Source organism: Pogoniulus pusillus, chromosome Z (genome assembly GCF_015220805.1).
Source record: "Pogoniulus pusillus isolate bPogPus1 chromosome Z, bPogPus1.pri, whole genome shotgun sequence".
Classification (NCBI taxonomy): domain Eukaryota; kingdom Metazoa; phylum Chordata; class Aves; order Piciformes; family Lybiidae; genus Pogoniulus; species Pogoniulus pusillus.
Window position 1 is genome coordinate 99,070,342 of NC_087309.1, and position 25,476 is coordinate 99,095,817.

Sequence of the window (25,476 nt, forward strand, 5' to 3'; positions counted from 1 at the left end):
GAGGAGAAACTTCCTTACAGTGAGGGTAACAGAGTACTGGAGGTTGTGGAGTCTTCTTCTCTGGAGACTTTCAAAACCTGCCTGGATGCATTCCTGGGTGGACTACCCTTATGATCCTGCTTTGGCAGGGACATTGGACTTGATTATCTTTGGAGCTTCCTACCAAACTCGAACATTCTGTGATCTGTGATAAAGGCATCACTATTTTTAACATGTTATTATAAACCAGGTGCATGCTACAGTAGGAAAACTTCCACAATAATGTGTGAATAGTCAACAATAATATGAAGAAATATATAATAAACCTGAAGCAGAGAAAACCAAACTAAACTCTGCCACATACCTGTTGAGATTCCTGCAATAGCAGAATTAATTCCATTCGGACAGATGCCAAACCTCCACCATGAGAGCCATGAAGTATACAGTAACTGAGGAACATTCTTAGGAGAGACTGGTATTTCAGAAGCCACTGACGTCTTTTCTGGAAGTTTTTTTCCTGGTCAGCTAGGTCTTCAGTGTTTTCATGCAATGCAGCTTCCTCTGGCATGATGCTAATTCCTGACTGTACCTCTTCCACTTCAACACTATAATCACAGGTCTTTTGAAGAGCTACCACTTCTCTTTCAAGCCACTGATAAAGCTGATACCTCAACTTCCCACCATCTACCTCATAACCAGTTGACAGTGTACGAAGCTCCACAGTAAGAATTTTCAGGCATGCTCTAAACTTCAGCTGTGCTGAAATGATATCGTCTGAGGGACTTAGAATATCATTGTCATCAACCATGCTAAAAGACTCACTGTAGCTATAACTTGCTTCGTGTAACTTTTCAGTTTTATTCAGAGATTTCAGCTCTTTCATTGCCAGAGATGAATCTTCACTATCATCACTTTCATCACTGTCTGACTGTAGTTTCAGAGGTTCCTCTTGGAATACCACACTTGGCTGGCTCCAGTCAAATGAAAGAGTTGAACTTGAGTGTTTTCCTGATGAACAGTCTGAAGGTGAACCCAAACCATTCAATACTGGCTGTGACCAATCAAAACTGGAAGACTGGTCTTTTGTTTCCAGTTCTCTAACTGGGGAAGATGGTGAGGAATCTTTACTAGCATCCATTAAACTAGGGGACCTACAGAAGGACTTCAACTTCTTTACAACTTTGGGCATCTTTGATAACACTTCTAAGGCCAACATAGGACAACCAGCTTTTAGGTGCGCATATGCAGTGGTGAAAAACAGCCGTCTTTCACTTAGGTTGATTCTGTCAGCTAATCCATTTTCTACTGTTAGGCAAACATGTGTGGAAGATGTATCAGAAGAGCCAAAATGACGTCTCAGCAGGAGAGGATGTGTTCTTAAGTAGTTATAGAAGTTAAATACTGCAGGGTTACAACTTGGTGAGCCCACTCCTTCATCTGAAAAGACATTGCATCATGAGGAGAAGCTACCATCTTGTGTGAAATAATTAACTTGCAAAGTTTTAAGTTCATCAGAAGGCTATTAGGTCTTAATATTGACTCTATTTTTTACTTCACTGTAAACCCCTTTTCCTTTGCATCTTTATCATTTGAATATCTTGAGAGGGAGGATGTTACTAAACCTTAATAGTACCAAAGAGACAAACTTCAGTAAGAGACATAAGATCTTTAATTTAAAATATTTCTTTTCCTCTACATTTAGTCAAGTTCTGCTGAAGGTAAACAAGACCCCATGCCTGTTCACTTTAGATGTCTGAAGTCTCAATTGCTAAGTGACAAAAAGATTCAACATCCTACTAAAGATATATATTTTAAAAAACTGCTGCCGCCCCCCCTTTTTTTTAAAGTTATTGATTGTTTGTTTTTTCTACCCGTTTTCAAAAATGCAGCTAGAAAACCCCTAACATTTATACATATTGATAGCAGTATTACATTGAAATAAATTAATTCTACATAATTTCACTTTCATATCCAAAACCAAAACATGACAAACCCTGAAAAGGTACGAGCATCACCTTAAGACAATTTACACACCTTTGAAAGAGTTTGCTTATCAGGAGTTACAGCACAACCAAATAGAGATAATAGGAAGAGGTATGTGTGAACACCTTTAAATAAGAAAATAAAACCACCACAGTGCCACTTAACTAATTACAGAATTAGGAAAAATTAAAAATTCTTTTTCACAGGATGCGACCACTATGTAAACAACAGAATATTATACAATATATCCCTTATTTGCTCAAAACCATCCAGAGATGTGTAACTTCTACCAAAATCAGTTTTTAAAAGTAAATACACAAATCTGGAGATTCGAGTCTTCATTTATTCCCATCAAGTTTCTCTCAGCAGCCAAGAATAAAATCAGCACGCTGGCTAATTCCTAGGCACTAAAAATATTTCTATTTTGAGAACATTAATTGCAGGAAATAACTGGCCTATAAAGCCAGTGAGTGAAGAGGGAGAAGAATCACTGTAGGAGACTTATATACTATTTCAGCATCACATGTGCCTCCTCATATTAGAAAAAACATCCAAATCTTTTATATGGCACTTTATCATTGTGGTCAACTACCCTTTCCAAGGACTAAAAGCTCCAAAACATCACGCCTTCCAAGTTCTGCCACATAACTGCAATCACAACTTTTTCCCTAGGTTGTGAAGGAATCTAACTCATGAAGTTAATTTGTCTCTTCATCTTTAAACTGTTTCTGGAAAAAAAATCTGCATCACTGCAGATCTCGTTATCTTATTATTCCCATACTTAGATATGTTAAGTATCCATTCGTGAGATAACACCACAGTCACCACATGTACTAGAAAAGCCACAGACACTGCTACAGCAAGCTAGTTAACAGCAACAGTGACAGATGTGCAGTACCTGGTCTTGATTAAACTGTGTTTAAAAATCTACTACTTACAGGTACAAATTAAAGCAACTTAATAGGCAAAATACTCATATTCTTACCTCCTCCATCTTCAACAGAATGTTTAATCAAAGTGTCAAGAGCCTTGCCATAATCTTCCAAAATCCAGTAAGCCATACTTCGCAGAAAAGGGTCACAGTGCATGTTTCCAGGGCTTTCTTTTCCAGGAAACGCACTTCCCAAAATCCTCTTCTGTAGTACAGATTTGTAAGTACTAGATACTTCAAACTCTGATTCATAAAGTCTTGATATTACAAGAGCCAACTGAATGTCATTCAGTTTTTCAAGGCAGACCTAATTGAAAATAAATATGTTGACAAGACCACACACTGTAGTTCTTCCTCTGGTTAAAATGATCATAAGATGGGAAGTGATATAAATCTGTGCAGACTGAGGTAAGTAACTATCTACTCCATAAAAAATGTCAGGAGTTAAACAAAATACCTATGGTCAGCTATTATATGAAAGACCTGACTTGCAGTTTCTTAAGTCTGACACAACAATAGGTCTTTGAAATCAACTGGCTTCAATAAATTATCTTCTGTCTGCATATAACCTCTTGAAGCTAGACATTTCAGTTATAAAGCTCTACAAAACAAATCTTTGGTAACAGAGGCATTCTTTTCCTCTCGTCTTTGATTCAAACAGAATCAGGAAATAATTTCTTTGTGAAGATGTATCTAGAAGCCAACCTCTATGTCAAAAGGTCTTTGTTTTCTTAATCACAAACTATGACAGGGCAAACAATTTGAAAGCAACTTAATGGTAGGTAGCCTCTTAGCATTATTGCAGAGAATTAAACATGGAGCTTTTTTAGCGTCACTCATATGGGAATTAAACCAAAATCAAACTGAAAAAAGCAAGGATTTGCATTTGTCATTAATATGGGAAGAAACAGAGGGGGAAAGAGCATTAACAAATCAGAACCTTCAGTGGTCACATTCAATTATTTCTAATTTTGTGACAATGCAAAAACTTAAAATGGTAAGTTTATTACTTTATTACCTCTACTGCATCTTTTAAGTGTCCTGCCAACAAGAAAAATGCTGCAGAATGTTCGAAGCGCTGTTTGCCAAGCAAAGAAAATGCATTTTTTAATGCTGCTTTACGCCATCTGTCCTCAGTGAAGTTGTTTCCAAAAAACTGTGTCATTTTAGTATCTTTCTGAGACCTGCATATTGAACATAATTAATAAAAATATTATATATTTCACTAGATGTATTATAGCTCTTCCTTTCCTCAGATGTCAGTAAAATTTCATGCAGGTCATTTTGTCAGGAAATGCAGAGGCTCTCACAACACTGGCAGCATTAGGGTGTTTCATATTTACAAATACCAAAACCAGAAGTAAACAGAAAAACTAATGTTATTTTTAGTTAACCTGATATAAATACAGAAAATATTATATTTTTTCCCAGAAGAAATCTTAAGAGTGACAGTGCAAACTGCTATTCAAAAAGTTTGCAGTATTGACCATTAGATTATGTAACATTAGTCTGGAAGACAGAATTAATTCAGTCCCTTGAACTTAGGGTAAAATTGGTTAGAGCATAGACTTTTCCAAAAGATAGCCATACTATTTCACACACTACACCATTAGGCCTAAAAAAATCAGAAAAAAACAGTGACTGAAACTACAGTAGATTTCTTGAGGCCTCTACCTTCAGAAACAGCAACTAAATTATCTCTATAAACACAAGAAGCTTAAAAACATCTATTCAATGTAGTGATTACTTTCAAAATCAAATCTCAGCTTTTAAATGGTAATAACTGTGCTTCTTTTGGACTAACATCACAATCAACTTTTTTTGCAAAACTATACAAGACAGCAGGAAATTCCATGTAAAAGCTTGCATGCCACCTACCTGTACAATCCCCAGATCACAGCCTTCTTTCTCATTGCAAGGTAAAAAATAGCCGCATCAAGTGGATCACTGTTGCGTTGAAAGGCTGCTTTAGCCACCTGTTAAGACAGTTCAATAGAAAAAAAACAGAAAAAAAATCACTTGTTGATTCTAGTATGCCATGCCCCACCGTGCTTGGAAGTTCTATTTAACATAGGATGACTCTCCTCATTATGAATCTAACATAAAATGTATAAAGATACCATAGCTTCAACCACTTGGGTTTTTTTGGCATAACGTAGCTAATGGTTTTTTGGCAGATCAAACACAATTGCCTCCATCTGAAATCAGTTTACGAAATCAAAACAAAACTAATTAATTAGTTGGTCTGGTAATCAAAGGACAGACAGAGCCTTGAAGAACAAACTGCGACTAGTCACAATACAAGAAAAGTTGTTTAATAGAGATTATGTTTGCAGATTGGGAAAGAAACAGAAATAAGTGGCAGCCGGAACAGTTCAAGACCGACATAAGCTAACCTTAAGTGCAAGACCAGAAGTTAAGCTTATTCCCATATCTGTGCTGATTAAAATATTAATAATTAAAAAACAAACCCACCAAAACCAAACCCACCAAAACCAAACCCACCAAAACCAAACCCACCAAAACCAAACCCACCAAAACCAAACCCACCAAAACCAAACCCACCAAAAACAAACCCACCAAAAACAAACCCACCAAAAACAAACCCACCAAAAACCTCAAATCACGCACACAGAAAAAGAATAGAAGTCCAAGGCAGATCAATAGAAGGTTTTGTTATGATGGTACTGTATCTGTTTTCAAGACAGATGTACAATATCTTAGTTGACTCCACTTTTGACAGGCTTGTTGGGAGAACATTTTTCCATAACATACTTCCTATTCTGCCTACAATAAAACAACTCTATCTTTAGCATCTACAATAAAATGCCACCTTCAAAATGTAATACAGAAAAAGGCCAAAATGTACTTCACAGTGTGATTTTAAACCAACCATATTAAAAAAAAAAAAACCACAGAGGTTCATATTCATACAATAAACTGTGTGTGCAAAAAAATACAGCAGGAAACATTAAAAAACACTGAACATATCTAAAAAATTAAAACTACATAAATAGAGGGTAAATATCAGAGGACAGCTGCTTGAGAAAAGTTTGGTAGTACTGTTTCAGAATGCTGTCTTTACCTTTTCTATGCATTTCCGCAGGCTGTGGATATTTCGAACCCACCATCCTATACCCATAGCTCTGAGTTCAGACCATGTTGGATCTCCTTTCTGCACTGCAGGCAGCATGCTCAGCAATTCTTCTTCTGCTACTGAATGAAATGCCCAGGCAAAATGACTAGTAGATAAGCCTACGTAATAAGCCATTAAAAAAAAAAAAAGAAAAAAGAAAAAGATTCACCAATAATCCAAAATCTTAGGTTTTGGAGTAGGAAAGGTAGAAGCAGAAGAATGTTGAGTTGCCTATTTTGGACTGCTGAGTAGGGAAAAGAAATCAAAGAATACTTGTAAGGACTTTATACCAAATAGTAAAGAATGCCCATACAGATGAAAATATCTTTTAACCTGCAAACCCTTTATGTAAGTTTGCAAAAAGCAATTACTGCCTGAAGCCCAAAATACAATTCCAGTGGGTGGTGTTAAAATTAAGCATGATACAAAGTGCTAGATACTGATTAAAAGTTTTCAGAGTTTTGAAATGTAGTTTCACTGTTTTGACTTGGATTAGAAAATTCAAAGTTTCAGATAATCACAGTAGAAGTTAAGTTTGTGGATAAAGAAACAGAAGAAAAATGGGAAAAGAAAAAAGGAGGAAGACAGTATTTGGTGAGCAGCAGCATAGCTAGCTATGGACAATTAAAGCTCTAATTAGAGGCAGAAGGTCACAGAATCAACCAGGTTGGAAGAGACCTCCAAGATCATCCAGTCCAACCTAGTACCCAGCCCTATCCAACCAACTAGGCCATGGCACTAAGTGCCTCATCCAGTCTTTTCTTGAACACTTCCAGGGACGGTGACTCCACCATCTCCCTGGGCAGCCCATTCCAATGGCAAATCACTCTCTCTGGGAGGAACTTCCTCCTAGTATCAAGCCTATACCTCCTCTGGCACAACTTGAGACTGTGTCCCCTTGTTCTGTTGCTGGTTGCCTGGGAAAAGAGACCAACCCCCCGCCTGGCTACAATTTCCCTTCAGGTAGTTGTAGACAGCAATGAGGTCAACCTTGAGCCTCCTCTTCTCCAATCTAAACAACCCCAGCTCCCTCAGCTCCTCCTCATAGGGTCTGTGTTCCAGGCCTTTCACCAGCTTTATCACCTTTTTCTGGAGATGTTCCAGTATCTCAACATCTCTCTTCAATTGAGGAGTCCAGAATTGGACACAGTACACAAGGTGTGGCCTGACCAGTGCTGAGTACAGGGGAATAATAACCTCTCTTGTCCTACTGGCCACACTGTTCCTGATACAGGCCAAGATATCATTGGCTTTCCTGCCCACCTGGGCACACTGCTGGCTCATGTTCAGCCTACTGTCTACCAGTAAGCCCAGGTCCTTTTCTGCCTGGGTGCTCTCCAGCCACTCTGTCCCCAGCCTGTAGCACTGCTCGGGGTTGTCATGGTCAAAGTGTCTCATCCCATTGGCCTCTGCCCACTCATCCAGCCTGTCAAGGTCCCTCTGCAGGGCTCTCCTACCTTCCAACAGATCAACATCTGCTTCTAGGTTGGTGTCATCTGCAACTTACTGATTCTGGGTTCAGATCATCAATAAAGATATTGAACAGGACCTTCTTTCTTTGCATGGAGACACATTCAACTGCACTTTTGTGAATGCCTTGGAAGCAGTTTTTACTCTCACCAATTTCTGGGCTCAGAAGAAGCACAAGTATCTCAATTAAGAGTATTCCAACAGAGAAAGAAATCAATAGTACTCTGCTGTGACAGTTCTGGTAAATTCCAATCATGGATACAGCTGAGTAATCACAATCCATGAGATTGGAAACACCATCAACTCCCATGATGACTAGTAAAAGAGTAAAGAAGCAACCACAAGCAATACTATAGATTTCATTAGGCCTAATCAAGTCCATTTCATTCTGTCAACTGCAGTATCAGGTTGGATTTACTTAAAACTATAGCAAAAAAGCCCTCTTTGAAATAGCTCATTGGCCAAGCATACGAAAAAACAGTTAAACATCTGAAGTCTGAATACACTGTAAGGGTTCTTTTTCCAAGTATGTAATAAAAACCTAAGTAAATACATGTTATACTTTCTACTGCACAGGTTATTGGAACAGCATGGTACTAGAAGCACAGAATAGTCAGTTCTCCTGAGGAGAAAAAAAAACAGAAAAAAAAGACAAACAAAAATCCCCCAAACCCCACAATTATAAGAAAAATGGAAAGGCAAAAAAAAAAAAACCACCCCAAAGAAAACCCACACCATCAGTCAACACCACTACAGAATTGTTAGGAAAAACAACAACAACAACTAACACCAAATAAACCAAACCAAAACAAAATCTACGCTTCAGTTCCAGCATCTCTACCTAAAATAAAACACACTGCTCTGACACATATTCACAGTGAATATTAAAAAAACAACCAACAACAACAAAAAAACCAACTACTCAAACGAATACAAATAAAACCCCCACAAAACTCTTTGATTTTGCAGAGGCATACCAACAGCACAGTAACTACATGTACAGCTATGTCACTAAAACTCACTTCATCTAAGAAAGCACAATAGTTACCTTGGTGAAGCAGTTGAGCTCGATGTAAAGGAGGAAGTGAAGTTGTTAAGAACGTGTGGAGCCGAACAGCCAGTAAAAATTTTAAACCACATTCATCAAGTGTTTCTCCACCTGGAATTAAATATTTTTACAGACACTTTAGAGAAAATGCTAAAAGCAGCTATTAAGTGTCTTAAGAGAAAAAATACTTCACATTTCTGGGTTAATTAATGCCTTAGATTTATCAATATAACAGCTTGCTTCATAATTCTTCTCTTGAAGGATTGGGAAAGAGAACAATTTCAAATGTAAGAAAATTTGAAGTTATTTGTTATTAATGCAAGTGTTACATCCAAAATATCTAAACCTATTTTTCAGTTTCTCTACTCAGTGTAACAAAGGTTGACAGAGAAAGCTGTATCTTCAGAAGTGTGTTGGGAATAAACTTATTACTGGCATTAAGAACAGTACAAATCCCGATTTTATGAAATCTGAAGTCTTGAAACCTTAACACAATAAACACAGTCATACAATTATTTTGGTGGGAAAAGACCTTTAAAATCTGTGATAAGCTTTCATAAGCCACAGTAATATTCTAGAATAGTAAAAAGTCCAAAAAAAGTTCCAAAAATGTTTGTGAAGCACAGCAGTACATTTACCTTGGAAGAAACAGCTTACCCTGATTTCTATCTCTGCTTTCTCCAATGTCAGTACTGGTAGTAGCAATTGTATCAGCTAAGGCCATCAGTGACATTTGCTCCATCCTAGTCAGCCCTGGCAAGCTTGAATGAAGCAAGTGGCGAGAAAGAACTTGAGCATGCTCTGGTCCAAAGTAAGTTGGGCTATACTGAGAAAGATCAATGACTTCTGGTTTTGAACTCTCTTCATCGGCGTCAAATGTAACAAGTTCATCTGTACTTACAGCAGTATTTTGAAAGAGATCTTCATAATTGTCATTGGGCATATATTTTTTATTTTGGCTGTTTTGATTATTAGACTTCTCTGAAGAGGAATAAGATGAATCATCATCTGCAGCAAGCAGAGCATATAGAGGCAGTGGTGGAACAGAGTCTATTTCAATATAGTCTGTAGTCTCAGTTTTGCTGAATGTTTTCGGATCTCTTGCAGTACTCCCACTAGCACTGATGGTCAAGGATCTGAGCCTCTGATCATGATTAGGTTCAGATTCGTTTACAGCAACAACTTCTCCAGCAATGCATTTCACCAGATGGGACAGAATGGCTTTTGCTCTACGTACTTTACCAAGATCCATGAGCTCCAACAGCTGATATGGATGGTATTGAGGTAAAGTGGGACATAATGTGTGAGCTGCTTCAAAAAGTCCAGAATCTTCCATTTCTGAAGACAGATCACAGGCAGATCTTTTCCCACTAAGCTTCTGTGCAAGGCTGGTCATAGATCGGGTCAAGGTTCTCTTTGGTGGGTGCAGACCTGAAGCAGCTGACTGGCTTTGTTTCATTAAGCTAGCTACACATGGTATACTTCCACTGTAAGAATCAGCACTAACTAGTTCCTGCTTGGAAGGAGATTGCCACTGGGAATAAACATGCATTTCACAATCCATTCCAACTACAAGAATGCCATCACGCACCCAAGACAACGAGACTGGAAAAGGAGGCGACCCCTCTACAGATGAAACCAAGTCTACACAACGCAGCAGAACAAACCTAGACAGGGCTGTAGCCTTTGTACTGCCACTATTGGCGATTGCTACCATCTCCATACCATTTTGTTCTTGCATTTTCCCAGAGAGCTGACCAAACATAAAAAGTTTTGATCCAATACCGACTGTCAGAATATGTGAACCATCTTCCCTAGACATCCAGTCTAAGTGTACCAAGTGCTTAGTGTTAGGCAGAGTATTCCCAGTATGAGACACAGAAACGTCTTGCTGGCTATATGTCACTAAACTATTATCAATATTAGCACCAGCATCTAACATGGTACCAATCTCGTCTAAGCGAAGCGTCTGTTCTAGAACCCAAGAAGAACCTCCTGTAGATTCACATTCAAAAATACCAACATACATTATAAAATCTTGGGACAGGTGACTGGTTTTAGATGTTACCTGCTTATATGCTACTGCTAATCTATTAGTGTGTGCACAGCTAACTTCAGTTGGCCTTCCTGGAACATTAATTGCACTACTACTAACAAGTCCATCCTCAATCAATAATGGCCATTCTTCCCACACATATATAACATCACTGTGTGAGCTTTCTTCTGGAACAGGAGGAGCTGATGATTCAGTGGTAACTCTGCATCTCCAGAATCGAACTTTTCCATCAGTGCATGAAGTAGCCAGCAGATATGGTGCACGACAAACAGGATATATAGAAGAAGAGCTCAGATGTCCTAAAATTACATTTTTAAAATACACTATTAATGCGGGAATTACTAAAATTACTAATTTTTATTGAGTTATTTTATTATTCCAAACAAAAAAGATTTCATAGTATCTGCTTGAAGAAGTGATGATACCATTTTACCATTTGTTTCCAATCCATGCTTTAGAGAGAAATCAAATTATATGATTTTAACCTAAACATTAGTATCTCTCATTTCTTTCACCAAACAAACATGTCCAATTCAGAAATACAAAAAAATTGATTATTTTTGAAAGATTGATGGACACTTTAAAATTTAAGTATAGTACCTACAAAAACATTCATGCATGACTTCAAAAAATGGTCTTTCTATAATTCTTTTTTTGCAAGAATCTGGAAATCAGTAAATATTATACTCCAGCTAAAACCTTTATTACAGAGATACAGAAAGTCAGTCTAGCACATTCTAGCAAATCTTTTATATGCCTTATACAGGCATTTTAATAACAAATGCCAACATTATTACTACTTTGTTTCTAAGATCAAAGTCAGAAAAGTAAGGATTCCCATTTTCTTTTTAAAAAAAATATTGAAAAAAAAATCACAAACCTGCTGATGGCTTTACACTTATTATGTCTACTCCTTCTGGCAACCTGAGGTCTTGACTGTAAACCATTTTGGAAGAGAGAGTAAGCCAACTGGTGCTCTGAAGGTTTGCTTTGCAGGCCTGATACTTTTGACTGAAAGGTGACTGGATCTTCTCTGGATCTGGTGAAGAATACATTTCCTCTGGTTGTGTCACTGTTTCAGGTGTATATGAATCTATCTTTTCACCTGAAAAAAATTGCATTGTTAAAACAGCCAATGGTTTCTCTTAGCCTAAATTACCTTAAAAATTCCAGACAAACATAACTTAAAATTCTGCTTTCATTTTGAAGAAATGCATTTACCCATTCAGATTTAAGGAGAAATGCTAGCACACTTCAAATTAAATACATCTGAAATTCTAGATCTGCTGAGAAGTTATACCTTTAAACGCTTCAGACTTAAACCAACTGAACTGTAATGAGAAATACCAAAACTGCAGATGAAAGGTGTATTTGGTTATCCACAGAAATGAATGCTTCATGAAGCATAAACTACCCACAGCTAGAGAAGATGAAGTATTTTCATGTTTTACCTCAGAAATTGTGGGAGGCTATTTTTCAGAAAAAAATATGTTAATATTTGCTTAAAATGCAGGATCTCAGATTTTATGTCATATAAATGCCTTGTTACTTTTTTTAATTAAAACTCAGAAGTTGAAGTATGAAGTTGATGGATTTGGAACAAGAAAACTACTAACAGGTGGGTGAAAAGTCCTGTCAGTAACACTTTCATATAACTAGATCAGAAAATTTGGATCTTTAGTCCTGTCATCAACTTATAAACTAATGATAGTAACACTTCAAGTAACTGAATAAATCCTGCCTTTGAAATCAACAGTAAGACTGATAAGAAGTTGGCTTAAATAAAATAAAATTAAAAAAACAAACAAGCAAACATACCACCACCACGCTTTATAACAGATTCCTCTGGTACATGGTAAATTCCAGAGTTATGTTTACTTAATACCAGAAAATTACTGAAGTATATCTCAGATTACCTAAAATTCTTTAATAGTTTTTGTGGTAGTTTAATTTAGTAGTCTGGAAGAGAACCAGAAGATTTCAGAACTTCCAGGTTGCTCCTAATTGTAGTTATACCCTGATGTTTCAGTGCCTCAGACTACAGTCCAGTTTAAAACTTGTGTAAACTCAATTTCTGAGAATCAAAACAATCAAACTGTTATTCTGTACTAAACCAAGGAAAATCTATTTCCTCTTATCTTAGAATGCATAAAACCAACTTTGGGCTCAAGCTGAACACAAAAATTTCAGCATTTTGAAGTAACAAAGAAAGAACAGGTTGTGATCAAAGCTCATAACCAAACAATCGCAGATGCTTTTAAAAAATTAAATACAATTTAAATACACTGACCACTTTTTTTTTTTTTTTCAAACAGAAAATTACAAGAAAGAGGCTTACCTAATGAGACAGGAATTGACTTCAAATGCAAATGCCACATATGTAGTAGTGACCGGTTTTGAGCATACTCTATCACTATTAAGTAGAATTTTTCAGAGAATCCATTCTGACGGTTTCCTGATAAAATTCAGAACAGGAAGATCTTAGGAGTTATTCACCTGAACTAAATTTTGCTGGCTAGCAAATAATCACATTGAACTGCACAAACTAATACTGTAATGTAATGGCCTGGCCACATCCAGCTCTCTTGTATTACCTTTCTCACATTTTTATCACAACCCATAGCCACTACAATTATAGGTATACACATGAAGAACTGTCAGTGCTTTCTTTTAGAGAGAATAACCTGTTTTCTTGAATTTGCTGTATTTAAGGTTAAATGCTGGAATGTACTCTCAGCTCTACACCTTTGTCTTTTACATGCTTGTCTCTTACAGTTTCTTAGCTATCTGTTACATACAACAGTAACAGTGAAGACAGCAAGCTAGGCAGAGATTTGGCCTTCAACAAAAGAATATATACTAATCACATCAAGATAATAAACACCGTGACAGTGGTTTGGAAAGTCATAGCCTGGTGTAATGGATAGGTTCAATAATCACAACCAAGTCAGACTGACTACACAGCCTGGCACACACAAGAGGTACAATGCTTCTTCCTAGGAAATTAGTTGTTAAAGTTTCACCCAAAGAAAAAGACAACTTGAGTTGTAATATCAGGAGTCAGTTCTGGAGGGGTGCCCCTGGCCACTCTCATTCTGTGGCACTGAAGTAAAACCATTAGGACCAAGAAAGAATAGCTAGCTTAATGACCACCTTTCTTGTTCAGTTCTTCTTTAAGTTTGCATCTATATAAAACATGATCAAGAATAAGCTGTGTTTGCCCTGTAGGTTTAACACTGGGTTGCTTATGATACTGTAAGCCTTCTGAGGGCAGCCTATTCCAATGAGCAATCACTCTTTCCATGAAGAATTTCCTTCCAATGTCCAGCCTAAACCTGCCCTGGTGCAATTTGAGACTGTGTCCTCTCGTTCTGTCACTGGGTGCCTGGGAGAAGAGACCAACCCCAGCCTGGCTACCACCTCCTTTCAGGTAGTTGTAGAGAGCAATACAGTCTCCCTTGAGCCTCCTCTTCTCCAGGCTGAAACTCCCTCAGTCTCTCCTCATAGAAGAGGTACTCCAGCCCCTGATCATCCTTGTGGCCCTTCTCTGGACACATTCCAGCACATCTATATCCCACTTGTAATAGGGCCTCCAGAACTGGACTCAGTACTCCAGGTGAGGTCCCACCAGTGCAGAGTAGAGAGGGAGGATCACTTCCTTTGCCCTGTTGGCCACTCTTGATACAGCCCAGGATCTGGTTGGCTTTCTGGGCTGCAAAAGCATACTGACAGCTCATACTAAGCTTCTCAGCCAACAGCACCCCCAAATCCCTTTCCTCAGGGCTGCTCCTAAGCCAGTCACTGCCCAGCCTATATTAGTGCCCGGGATTGCCTCGACCCAGACGCAGGACCTTGCATTTGGTCTTGTTGAACTTCATGAGGTATATAAAGACCTCAAATAAAGTAAGGTTTTTGGTCTAAAAATGCTTAAAGCTCCCTAACAAGTTATCTTTCCTCCATGGAATGAAACATACAATACTTTGTCCTCAGTGTTTTATGAAAAAAGGTTCTTTACCAGCATCTGATACACTGTTGTTTTCAATCATTTCCTTCTCCTGGTTATTTAAAATGAAGTCTTCTTGAAAAACATGCAGTAACTGTGTTTTCCTGCCATGCTAAGAAAGTAAAAGCACAAAAGAAGTGAACACCATGAAGTGTACTGTTTAAGACTGCTCTCTAACATGGGATCTTTTAACTTGCTAAGTTATACAAACAAATGAAAGATTTCTCAAGAAAATGAACCTTCATTACTTAAATTACTTTCATTTACAGACACTATGAAACCAAACACAAGGATATGTCAGAATCAATCTTTAAAATACCTCAGCTTTACCTGACAAAGAGTGAAGGTATAGACTTCACTATTAACATTTTTAAAACAAGTTAATTGCAGTATGAAATGACTACAGAAAAAAGATCTTACAAGCTCTGTGATGACATCCAGTTCAATGATGCATCCTGGGCGAGCTGTAGATTGCTGACTTACAATGTTGAAAACTTCACCAACATATTTCTGTTTTAAAAGTCAAAGGGATGTTGTTAATTCAGTCTTGTGCATTTCTGTAGCATAGCCTACTAGGCAGGTACAACATCACTAACAATTGTTAACTAAAGCATTACACATACACTGTTTGCAATCCTACATGAAGACACGGGCAGGTAATAGTTTATCAAGAAACACATTGTTTTTAATGGCTGAAAGGTAGAAAGAATACCAGAAAAGCTTCACATTCAGCAGTTTATTATGCTTTTCCCAAGCTGCACAGTCATCTCAACTTTTACCTCAAATGAATAATACACATACTGTTGCTCTGCTATTTACTCCTTGTGGTGCACGTTTCAAAGGTATTCCTGACCAAGCACTGACCTACCTCAATATGCCAGGTTTGGAGGTTAAGTGGGATGCAGTATAGCTACAATGCCAAAATGCTTTACATTTGTTTTCACAAACAGAACCAAATTAGTATAATGTGTGAAATTCTTGTCAACCAGCTTGGTCAGCTACAAACAAGCCTGAGTCTAGTGCTACTGAATGAAATTCTCGCTTGTGAGAACTTCTGACAGCTTTTCACTTACAGAAATTTCTGGATTGGAGAGCTCACACAAAAGTTTCTTAGCATCTATTACAGCTTGATATAATCTCAAATGTTGTCCATCACTAGCCACAAAGCAGGCACTTGGAGAATTACAGTATGTACCTGAAAAATAAGAATGCAAGAAGTAATCAAACAGAATCATAGAATCAGTCAGGGTTGGAAGGGACCACGAAGATCACCTAGTTTCAACCCCCCTGCCATGGGCACAGACACCCTACCCTAGATCAAGCTGGTCAGCGCTTCATTCAGCCTGGCCTTAAACATCTCCAGGGGTGGGGCCTCAATCACATCCCTAGGCAACCCATTCCAGGGTCTCAACAGTCTAATGCTGAAGAACTTCCTCCTTGCATACAGACTGAATCTACCCACTTCCAGCTTGGCTTCATTCCCCCTAGTCCTGTCACTACCCGAGAGCCTAAAAAGTCCCTCCCCAGCTTTTTTGTAGGCCCCCTTCAGGTACTGGAAGGCCACAGCAACGCCACTTCGGAGCCTACTCTTCTGCAGACTCAGCTGCCCCAATTCTTTCAGTCTCTCCTTATAGGAGAGATGCTTCAGCCCTATGATCATCCTTGTGGCCCTTCTCCAGAGACACTCCAGCACATCCACATCCCTCTTGTATTAGGGGCTCCAGAACTGGATGCGGTACTAAAACACTCACTAACTTGCCTTTTTTTTAAGAGCAAATTTTGAGATTATGAAAGGAAACAATATAGCATAAGAAAAATTCTTTCATTAATTTCAGTTTACAAGCAGGAACTACAAGGTTTAAAGCTGTGCTCCGCAATCAAATCATATTATGTGAAAGTAAATGAGAATCCCATTTGCAAACCAGAGCAAAGTCTACTCCTGATTTTAAGTGCTCAGAATACTCTGAAGTATGCATTGGTATCTCAGAACTTTACTGCATCATCTCCTGAAATACCAAATACATAAAAGATATATAGAAGAACATAGTAATCCTTGACAAGAAAAAAAACATTACCCAAATATCAGGAAATTGGAAATTTATGAAATAAAGGACCCATGTTTAACATTTTTTGCAATGTGTTCAAATACATCTATGGTATCTATTTAAATAGCATCATTAGATTATACTACTCCTATTCTAGAACACTTCTCAAATTAGGAAATCGAACTCACCAAGGCAGCAGCTGGGTATGAGTGTGGGCAGCCATGCAACATTAGAAAATGCCGAAACGTGAAGAGAATTGATTCGAGCAAGTTCAGAAACTCCACCAGAAAACGACAAAGGCCCAACAGGGTCAACTCTCCAAAGAATAAGTTCACTGTAAACTGCATTTGGATCCTGTGATGTTAGATTTGCATTGCCTCTACTCTGAAGTCTTACTGGTGACTCCTGAGAGTTCAAGGAATCACTTTCCTGGTTTGCATTCTCAACATCCGGTGAAATCAGAGCGTTGTGATGTGAAGTTGTAAGAAGTAGTGGTAACACCGAGTGGCAAGCCAAGTCGTTAAGATGAAAACGGTGACCACAATATCGGGATTTATGTGAAATGCTGAGTACTGTTGAAAAAGCAGATTCCTCAGCAAAACTCACTAGCCACTGGTTCAAGGACCCATCTGCATGTTTAGAAATCATCATAACATTAGGTGTGAAGATACTCAGTTTTAAACTGTTTGCTGATTTACTGTGTCCAGAGGAGATAAGCATAGATGAAGATCGTGTAAGGCCAGGAGGCTTTTGCTTGCCTTGCTGAATGGCTAAGTCAACATTTTTGGTACAAGCATACATCACTATACTTCTGCAAAGAGAGTTTGCATCACCCGTTGGAAAGGCAACAGGAATTCTTGAGACAAATGACACCTGGAATTTTAGAAAAGGAGAGAGAGTAAATATTAAAGTTATTTTCTTATCAAATTCTTCAATGAACAACAAGGCATAATCCAGAAAAAAATAAAGTACCTGCACCTGGCGAAACATGCCAGGTTGGTATTCATCTATCCAGTCCACATGCCATACCAGCAGTGAACCATCCATAGGATGTATACTGAAGAGCATGTCAGGATTTTTACTCCATTCCGAAAGCAGCACTTCAATTTCATGATCAATAATAGCAGAAGATAAAGGAAGAAGGCTGGAATTTGAAGTAGTTTTCTCATTACCAAGTTCCTTCTTTTCTTGGTTTCCTTTTTGTTCATCTCCATTTTCATCAATTTCTAGAGCACACACACATATACACTAAATTTAAAAGCAGAAGTATAGCAAACGGTGTTATCCAGTCACTACAGAACACTTCAGGCTTTTTCAGTCATTTATAAAAGTACAAATTTGAAAATGAAAATTTTAATCAGAAATGCACTAGTGGACCTCAGTCAATGACTAACAAAGCAAAATAGTTTATATTGGACCTTAACTTGAAATACTTTTACTCTACTCTGGCTTACAGACATTTTTGCATGCACAGACAAAACAAAAGCAGCCATCTCCAAATTGCGTATATTCAATTAAATATCTGTGTAATTGAATAAAGGTATTTACATTAGGTGTACATTAATATTTAAAAAAGAAAGTTAATTATAAGGTTGCACTTGACCCTTAAATATGTTTAAATAATATACTATCATGCAAAGGTCCCCTCAACGATAGCCAAGTTAAATAATGAGAGTTTTAAGCTTAAGTAACTTGCTTTCCTGGAAAGAACACCATAAATTACTTTGTAAAAGAAAGCCATTTCTCTATGGGGAAACCTTTACCTTCTTCTGATTTACCATCCATTTGGTTAGATTCCTCAGCATTAGTCTCTGGAGAATGATGTTCAAAACTCTTTTTAAGTTGTTGCAAAAACACTTCCATAGACAAGGTAAAATGAAGTTCTTTATTGTTCAGCCAATGGACAACAAAAGGTCCACTTTTTTCTTCATTTTCACCAAGACTCAGAGATGTGATAGAAGGAAGTAGAGGAATATCTACCAAAAGAAAACAACAACAACAAAATGTTGGCATTTTTACAAACCAACTATTTTGTTCAAAAAATAATTTTAAAGAAACTGGTTTTAAGTATAAACCACACCATGAAAATAAAATACACCAAGTATATTGCCACTTCTTATGCCTTTCACCAACATCATCTACTTTCAGTATTAAATGGCTTGCCATCTACCATTAGAGTTGTTCCACAAGGTGGCAATTTCACATGCTTATAGTAGGATAGCAGGATGGCCCTTCACCATTACATCTTCATGATGTGACACTGTTCTTACAGCTTAATTTACTTTGTATTTTGCTACTACTGCTCTGCACAAAGGAAATAATGCAAGTATAATTTCTGAACACTTAGTTCACAATGCAAGCTGAAATATACTCTAAGGAAGGATTGCGTACAACAGGGTTTATACTACCAAAAACTACTACAGTGACCAAACTATGTCCTATCTAACATCATCACATAAACCCAGGCTTTCCAATTTGTACAGATTCCATTATTAGTTTATATTGTCCCGTGATGATACTTCAGTGTTTCAGATCACTGTGAAATACAAAGCAGTAATGACAGAGTGCCAGAAGCAAGCATCATGTTGCTGCAGAATAATATCATCTAAATTGCATGGCTAAAAAGCAGCTAGGAGATTTACTTTATTTTCCTTAAGTAAGGCATAAAACAACCTGCTAAAACATCAGCTTGCATTTCACTTCCACCTGTAAGCCTCCATGTATGTACTCATCCCCTGCTTCCTAATTATGCAGCAGTACTTATGGGAAACAATACTTTTAATTCCAATTACTGGTTTGTTTTTTTACAAAGCCAGTGATGGCTTTGAATTGCTTACCATCCAGTCTTGCCTAAGAAAATGATAGCTTGAGAGCATGCAGATAGGACCACCAGGACTATTAGTAATTTTGTTGTGGGGAAGGGATGCAGCAGAGGAAGCAGATAAGAGGAGAAGAGTGTTGAAAAAAACACAATATGTCTTTCTAGAAAAGCCATAGCCAAAAATATCATAATAGATATGACAAAAACAGAATTTACAGAGAAGAATTATGTTGATCTCCCTTTGGAAAGTAAAATTACAGTAAACATGAACTAGAAAGACTACAAATATATGTACTGTAATCATATATCAAAAGACCACTAAACAAACACTGCTTTTTTTTCCCCATCCTCCTACCTCAAAGCTACCAACTTATAACTGATGCTTAGGTTTAGGAAAAAATCCTTAGTAAATTTCTGTGGGTTTTTTTTTTCCTAAACCACATTCACTCTTCCAAGAAAAGCTTTAGGGTCTTTGGATTCAGTAACTTTCTCTGGATTTGCCTTTCCCTGTACTCCACTCAGGCTGAATATCAGCTTCAGTAACATTCTAATATAAGGAAAGATGTCAAGGATTTTGGTGCAGTAAGAAAATCAGTTTTAAAATTTACAATACAATACAAATGCAATAAAAATTAAAAAATACATCTATTCTTCATATATGACAACAATATTCTTTAAAAAGCAAAGTGAATGAGAAATAAAGCTGCTTGGCCCTTGCTTTTATCAGGTACTGTGAACGTTGTAATAAGGACAAATTTTCAAGTGAGAGATCTGATTTGGTTTAAATCAAATTAAAGAAAATACAATTAAGTTTATAGATTAAATTTGATTTCAAAAGGGCAAACTAAAAGGACTTTTTAAGAGAATCTGGTTAGACTGAGAACTTATCTGTGAAGGAGAACAGATATTTCTTCAAATTAAGATTTAAGATGTGAGTTTCTCCCAATAGAGATTCTGCAGCAAAGAGCAACCCATTATCTTTCAATTGACAGAGTTAAAGACCAAGTGATGCTAGCCACTAATAATAATGTAAATAATACGGGAGCAACGTAAGATTAAAAAGCTCAAAGACAAGTGTTGACCACCTAAGAAAATCCTCTACTATTCTTTTCCAAAATTATTTTTATTCCTGTCCTGTGCCTTGGCTTTTCAGCACACTTATACTGCAAAGACTGCTAAAAGCACAATTAAAATTTACTTGGTTATGTAAAAGCAAGACCTTTCCTTCTGCTATGCTCACTGTGATTGCCATCATATCTGTTAAAGGAAACATGAACCAATACTAAAAAAATGTGAAGACTGACTCTTATTTTAGAAGAGAAAGTATTTACAGCTTGCTTAGTCCAGCAATTGTAATGGAAAACAACAGTTGTTTATAATCATACCAAAGACTGTACAGCTACAAATATGTACTAATCATTAATGCCTTTAGGTCAAAACTGGCCTTTCAAACAAGAGTCAGCAGGAAAAAAAAAAAACCGTTCAAACTCTATCTATAAGACTGAGTTTAACTAGTTAAAGAAAAGGATTACATAATGGTTGTTTATTAAGTCTGGACAATGGAAATCACATCAGAAAAATAAAATGTATCACAGTATCACAGTATCACACTATCACCAAGGTTGGAAGAGACCTCACAGATCATCAAGTCCAACCCTTTAAGGCCATTTAATATTCCATTTCTATTCAGTTTTGCAATAAGCAAACATAAGTTTAATTTTCAGCATACACCAGTGATTATGAAGAGAAAAGTATGAGCAAATTACAAGATGTTCCTTAATGGCCATCAACATATTGCTAGAGCACAAGAGAATGGAACACAAGAAGAAGCCTTACTTTGCTGGGTTCAGAGATAGAAAAGTAGAGAGACTCATGGCTACTTCAAACACAAAGTTTCATGTACTCATTTTCAAATGAAATTATCAGTATGTTCCCAATAGGATAAACAATTCCCAGCAGATGTGTAACTCCAGTTACAAACATCTATTCTTCCATATTTCAGACCACTGTGAATCTCAATTAAAAGACAACTGAAAACAAAAGACAGGATTACTCTGGAAGGAATTTATGCACCTAATTTCATTACTGTAGAAAAAGGTCCTTTCTACACAAACACACAAATACAGTAGTAGAAATACATCTGAGCCAGCTGAACTCACAAAGACAACACTAACCTCACAGAAATTCTAGCTTGCCCTGTAGCAAGGATTGTCCACATTTACCTGTAGCTGGATTGATGCTGGCAGCAATATGGAAGTGACACAGTGCATTTGCATGAGGAGGAGTGTTCCTGTGAAGTTCATGCGGATCTTGCTGATGTAGAGTGTATCCAGTATGCGCAACCACTGCGCCTGACCTCCTCCTTCCTCGTCGGAAGTGTTTCAGGTTGAACTGCATGAAGAATAAGGTGTCATTTTAATTCCTTTCAAAAAGAAAATGCAGATTTCATATGTAAGTGATTTTCTAGTTTGGGGTTTTTTTCAGTTTAAAAGGTACTTTAAATTGTCAATGGAGTTTCTTACAAAAAAAATCACACTGTTTAGTTTGTGTCTGCAGTAGAGATACCAGTAATTTATGAAGTCACAGAAGAACCTTGACACAGCAGCTGCTTCACAGTTCAGAAAATGTTCATACAGCTTTTACACTAAAGGAGAAAATATTACTGTTTCACAAACATATGTACCAAGTTTAATCAAGAATCTGAAGACACAAAGCACTACATCTAAATAATCTCCTTTCACAGACTGAAAACTAGGATCATTACTTTGAATCCAATTAGAACAGTACTTCTATGCCCATCATAAGGACCCAATGTTATGGTCTTCCTCCTTTAATACAGACACACATTTCCAAAAGAAAAATAATATTCCATTTTCAAAATTCACTATGTCAGCTCTTAAAAAGTCTCACTCCACATATTGCAAAGTTCAAGTCCACTGTGCTGTAGATAGCCAGACAGGCATTAAAATGTGCAAGTATAGGATTTATATGAAGTATGGTATTACACTTTGGCATTCCCTGCGACTTGCTGTCCTTTGCACCTAACTACAGCAGGTCCATGTAAAATATTTTTTTTTCTCAATTTTTACATAATAGGTATTTCTGACCCCCAAGATTAACTTTATTTTCAACAGGAACATTGAACTCTCTCCAACTTCTTTTATTCTCCACTCTTTGAATATTTTTTCTTTGCTGTGTTGTGTCTTTCAGCCCGTCTTATTTTTCCATCTATGTTATGTGCCATGAAAGCATCACAAGCATATTCCATTAAGACAGCACAATGCCCATATCCTGTCTACAGAGTTTTGGAGGACACCACTAATGCTTCACCTTTCCCCTGCTTCCCACTGGTTAGGAAGCACTATCTCGTGGGGATCATTTGTCCTACAGTTTACCAGCGCTCTCCTTTACTTGAGGACTAGAGCTGAAAGACTGTCTTTTTTACTTCCATATTATCATTGTTACTCCTGTTGCAGAAGCCAGGAGAACATGCCTCAACTTCAGAGATAACAAGTGAGCCCCTAACAAAGATTTTAAGCAAATAGTATTAGTGGGTTTCACACAACCTACATACAGCACGTTTCATACTACTCCTAGGCCTTTGAACTACATACGGCAAAGCACCTCATTCCATTCACCAAAGCAAAAGAAGCAGTAGTGACTTAATAAGTGCGTCTTTCAATGTGAAAGCTCAGTACGATGGGTACCAGCTAAGCCCCCCTAGGAAAGATTTGAAGTAAATTCATTCTTCTATAACATGTGATGCACATCTACAGTATCAACAATTTCAGCTCTGGACATATGTTTTAATTACTAGTTAGAATCCTGTCTAAAAATCACACGTGTGTGCATGCAATTTGTTTCACTATTCAGTTTCACTTCTTACCTCTAAAGCACTTTGCACTTTCTCCTTACTTGAGGTATTTCTCTTGAAGTTACTAGTGAAGTTCACTGCTTCACTCCAATTGCTGTAGCCTTCACCATACAAAAGACTGTCATTGGGTAACAAAGTCTCTGCCCAGAGGCGACAAACATTATCCTTACAGCAAGTCAGGAGTACGTTGCAGACACCACCACTAATAAAAGATAATTTAACATATGAAAAACCTGCCTACTATCACATAGCATCAAAATAAAGCAAGTATTCCATCATCAGTTTTCAGAATTGCACAAAATAACTTAAAGATACTATGGAAAAAAATAGGAAAATAAATTATGGAAGATTTCCATACCTGTTCAAGTATCTGAATATGAATTACTTTGAACTTCATTACACAACTGTGCAACAACAAACAACTGATTTAAATTTACAGAATTAGTTATAGCAAAATCTGTATTTTTCAATTCCTTCACATAGAACGCTAATCATAATCTGGGTACCTGTCCTCAGCATCCCAGATCTTACTGCTATAGAGTACTTTCAAAATTAGGTATCTAAAACAGCAAATGCAAGGTAGCATCAAGATACACAGTCAATGTAGAACTAAAAACTTAATTACAAATTTTCCAAATACTATTTCTGTTACATAAATATCCCAAAGAATCCAATTAACCTAAGTGAGGCAGTGAAAAACACAGGTTTCCAGTTCATGTAAGGTCACAATTTGATTTAGCTAAAACTATATAGACATCTGACTGGAATGTCCAGCTGCTAACTCCATTAGGAATCATGGAGTAGGCAAATTTCCAAAATTTACTTAAGGACTACACTATGTCAGTGACTTTATGAAGAGTACTGTACTTAAAGACTGGTATAAAAACCATCATAAACTTGCTCAGACACACAGACATACATCAAAGAGACTTGCAGGCCACAACACTAACAGCATTTCAGCTTGAGACTGCAATTACTGGTGGAAACCAGGGACAAATCATTTAGGAATCATAAGAACATAAGCAAACCAACAAAACAAAAACAAACAAACCAACAAAAAAATCTAAAAAAATGATCATTTTAACTCCATTTCCAGATATTCTTCCTGTCAAAGGTCTAATTTCATTCTAGGTAGATAAATAAAAGACAGAAATATGTCAGTGAGAAAAATTACATAGGATGGGACTTTTGAATTGTTCTGATTCCATTAAGATATAAAGAGGGGGAAAAGCTCAGACCAATGCCTGAAGGGTTACTTATTACAGTGCAATAAAGAAATATGCAAAGCATGGTAATTTTTGCAAGAGCAGATTTTATTTTCAGTCTGACCTCTAAGACAGCCTTTGGAAACTCCTTTCTATCTTTCCAGCTCCTTCCCATGTCAGAGCATGTTTACTATCCTTTCAAGAACTGTGTGAAGGAATTACACAAACACACATGAGGTATGCAAACTTAACTGAAGTAAACTGTCTAACCTGTGTGACAACTGGGAAGACAATGACATTTGAGGATTTTGAGGCAATTTACAAACCTCAATTTATAAAACTACTGACCGTGGCATGAATTTACTGGTCTTCCTCCATGAAAATGCATTTACTGATCGAGGATGAGCCAAATAAACAAATGAAAAATCAACTTCCTTTGGCTGTTTTTCTGAACTTGCAGCAGGTGGGATTACGGCTGACCGCCAGCTGTCTGTATTGTACCATATTTTCACAAGACAATCATCCTGGGGAAAGAAAAAAGACAGTAAATAAGAATGTGATGCACATCAAGTACTTTTGGATGTGTCTCCTGGGGTTTTATTTCTCTTTTAAGTAAAACACTTTCCTGATGATAAAAAGTAATTACAGTAAACACAAAAATCACAGAATACTTGATCTTAAAGAAAGCACAGTAGGAGAGCTTCTCTTTAATCTCTCATGCTATTACAAATTTGGATGTAATTTTGCTCTTTTAAGTGTTAGGAATGCAAAGAAGTTTCAAAAACAACATCTCAAAAATCAATCTCAGTACTGCTCAAGCCTGCTTTTCTTCAATATGCATATACATGAACTGAAAAAAAAATCACATTGCTAATGTCCTTATGCCTTTAAGAGCCAGATAAATTAATCTGGATCCTGAGTTGTA

The 25,476-nt window shown here is 37.1% G+C and overlaps 1 protein-coding gene across 3 annotated transcripts in view; it reads right to left on the reverse strand.

Moving 5' to 3' along the window:
• Positions 1-25,476, reverse strand: part of DMXL1 (Dmx like 1) — an 89,527-nt gene that overhangs the window by 38,363 nt on the left and 25,688 nt on the right. For all 3 annotated transcript variants that reach the window (XM_064140696.1, XM_064140694.1, XM_064140697.1), the window contains exons 7-24: positions 24,900-25,075; positions 23,359-23,548; positions 21,695-21,863; positions 18,415-18,627; positions 17,624-17,877; positions 16,840-17,524; positions 15,680-15,801; positions 15,027-15,116; positions 14,619-14,718; positions 12,942-13,058; positions 11,484-11,708; positions 9,205-10,902; positions 8,548-8,658; positions 5,979-6,148; positions 4,772-4,869; positions 3,912-4,077; positions 2,948-3,200; positions 344-1,416 (exon numbers count right to left, since the gene is read on the reverse strand). In XM_064140696.1, coding sequence (XP_063996766.1) covers positions 344-1,416; positions 2,948-3,200; positions 3,912-4,077; positions 4,772-4,869; positions 5,979-6,148; positions 8,548-8,658; positions 9,205-10,902; positions 11,484-11,708; positions 12,942-13,058; positions 14,619-14,718; positions 15,027-15,116; positions 15,680-15,801; positions 16,840-17,524; positions 17,624-17,877; positions 18,415-18,627; positions 21,695-21,863; positions 23,359-23,548; positions 24,900-25,075 — 5,910 coding nt within the window. The remainder of the gene's footprint in view (positions 1-343; positions 1,417-2,947; positions 3,201-3,911; positions 4,078-4,771; positions 4,870-5,978; positions 6,149-8,547; positions 8,659-9,204; positions 10,903-11,483; positions 11,709-12,941; positions 13,059-14,618; positions 14,719-15,026; positions 15,117-15,679; positions 15,802-16,839; positions 17,525-17,623; positions 17,878-18,414; positions 18,628-21,694; positions 21,864-23,358; positions 23,549-24,899; positions 25,076-25,476) is intronic.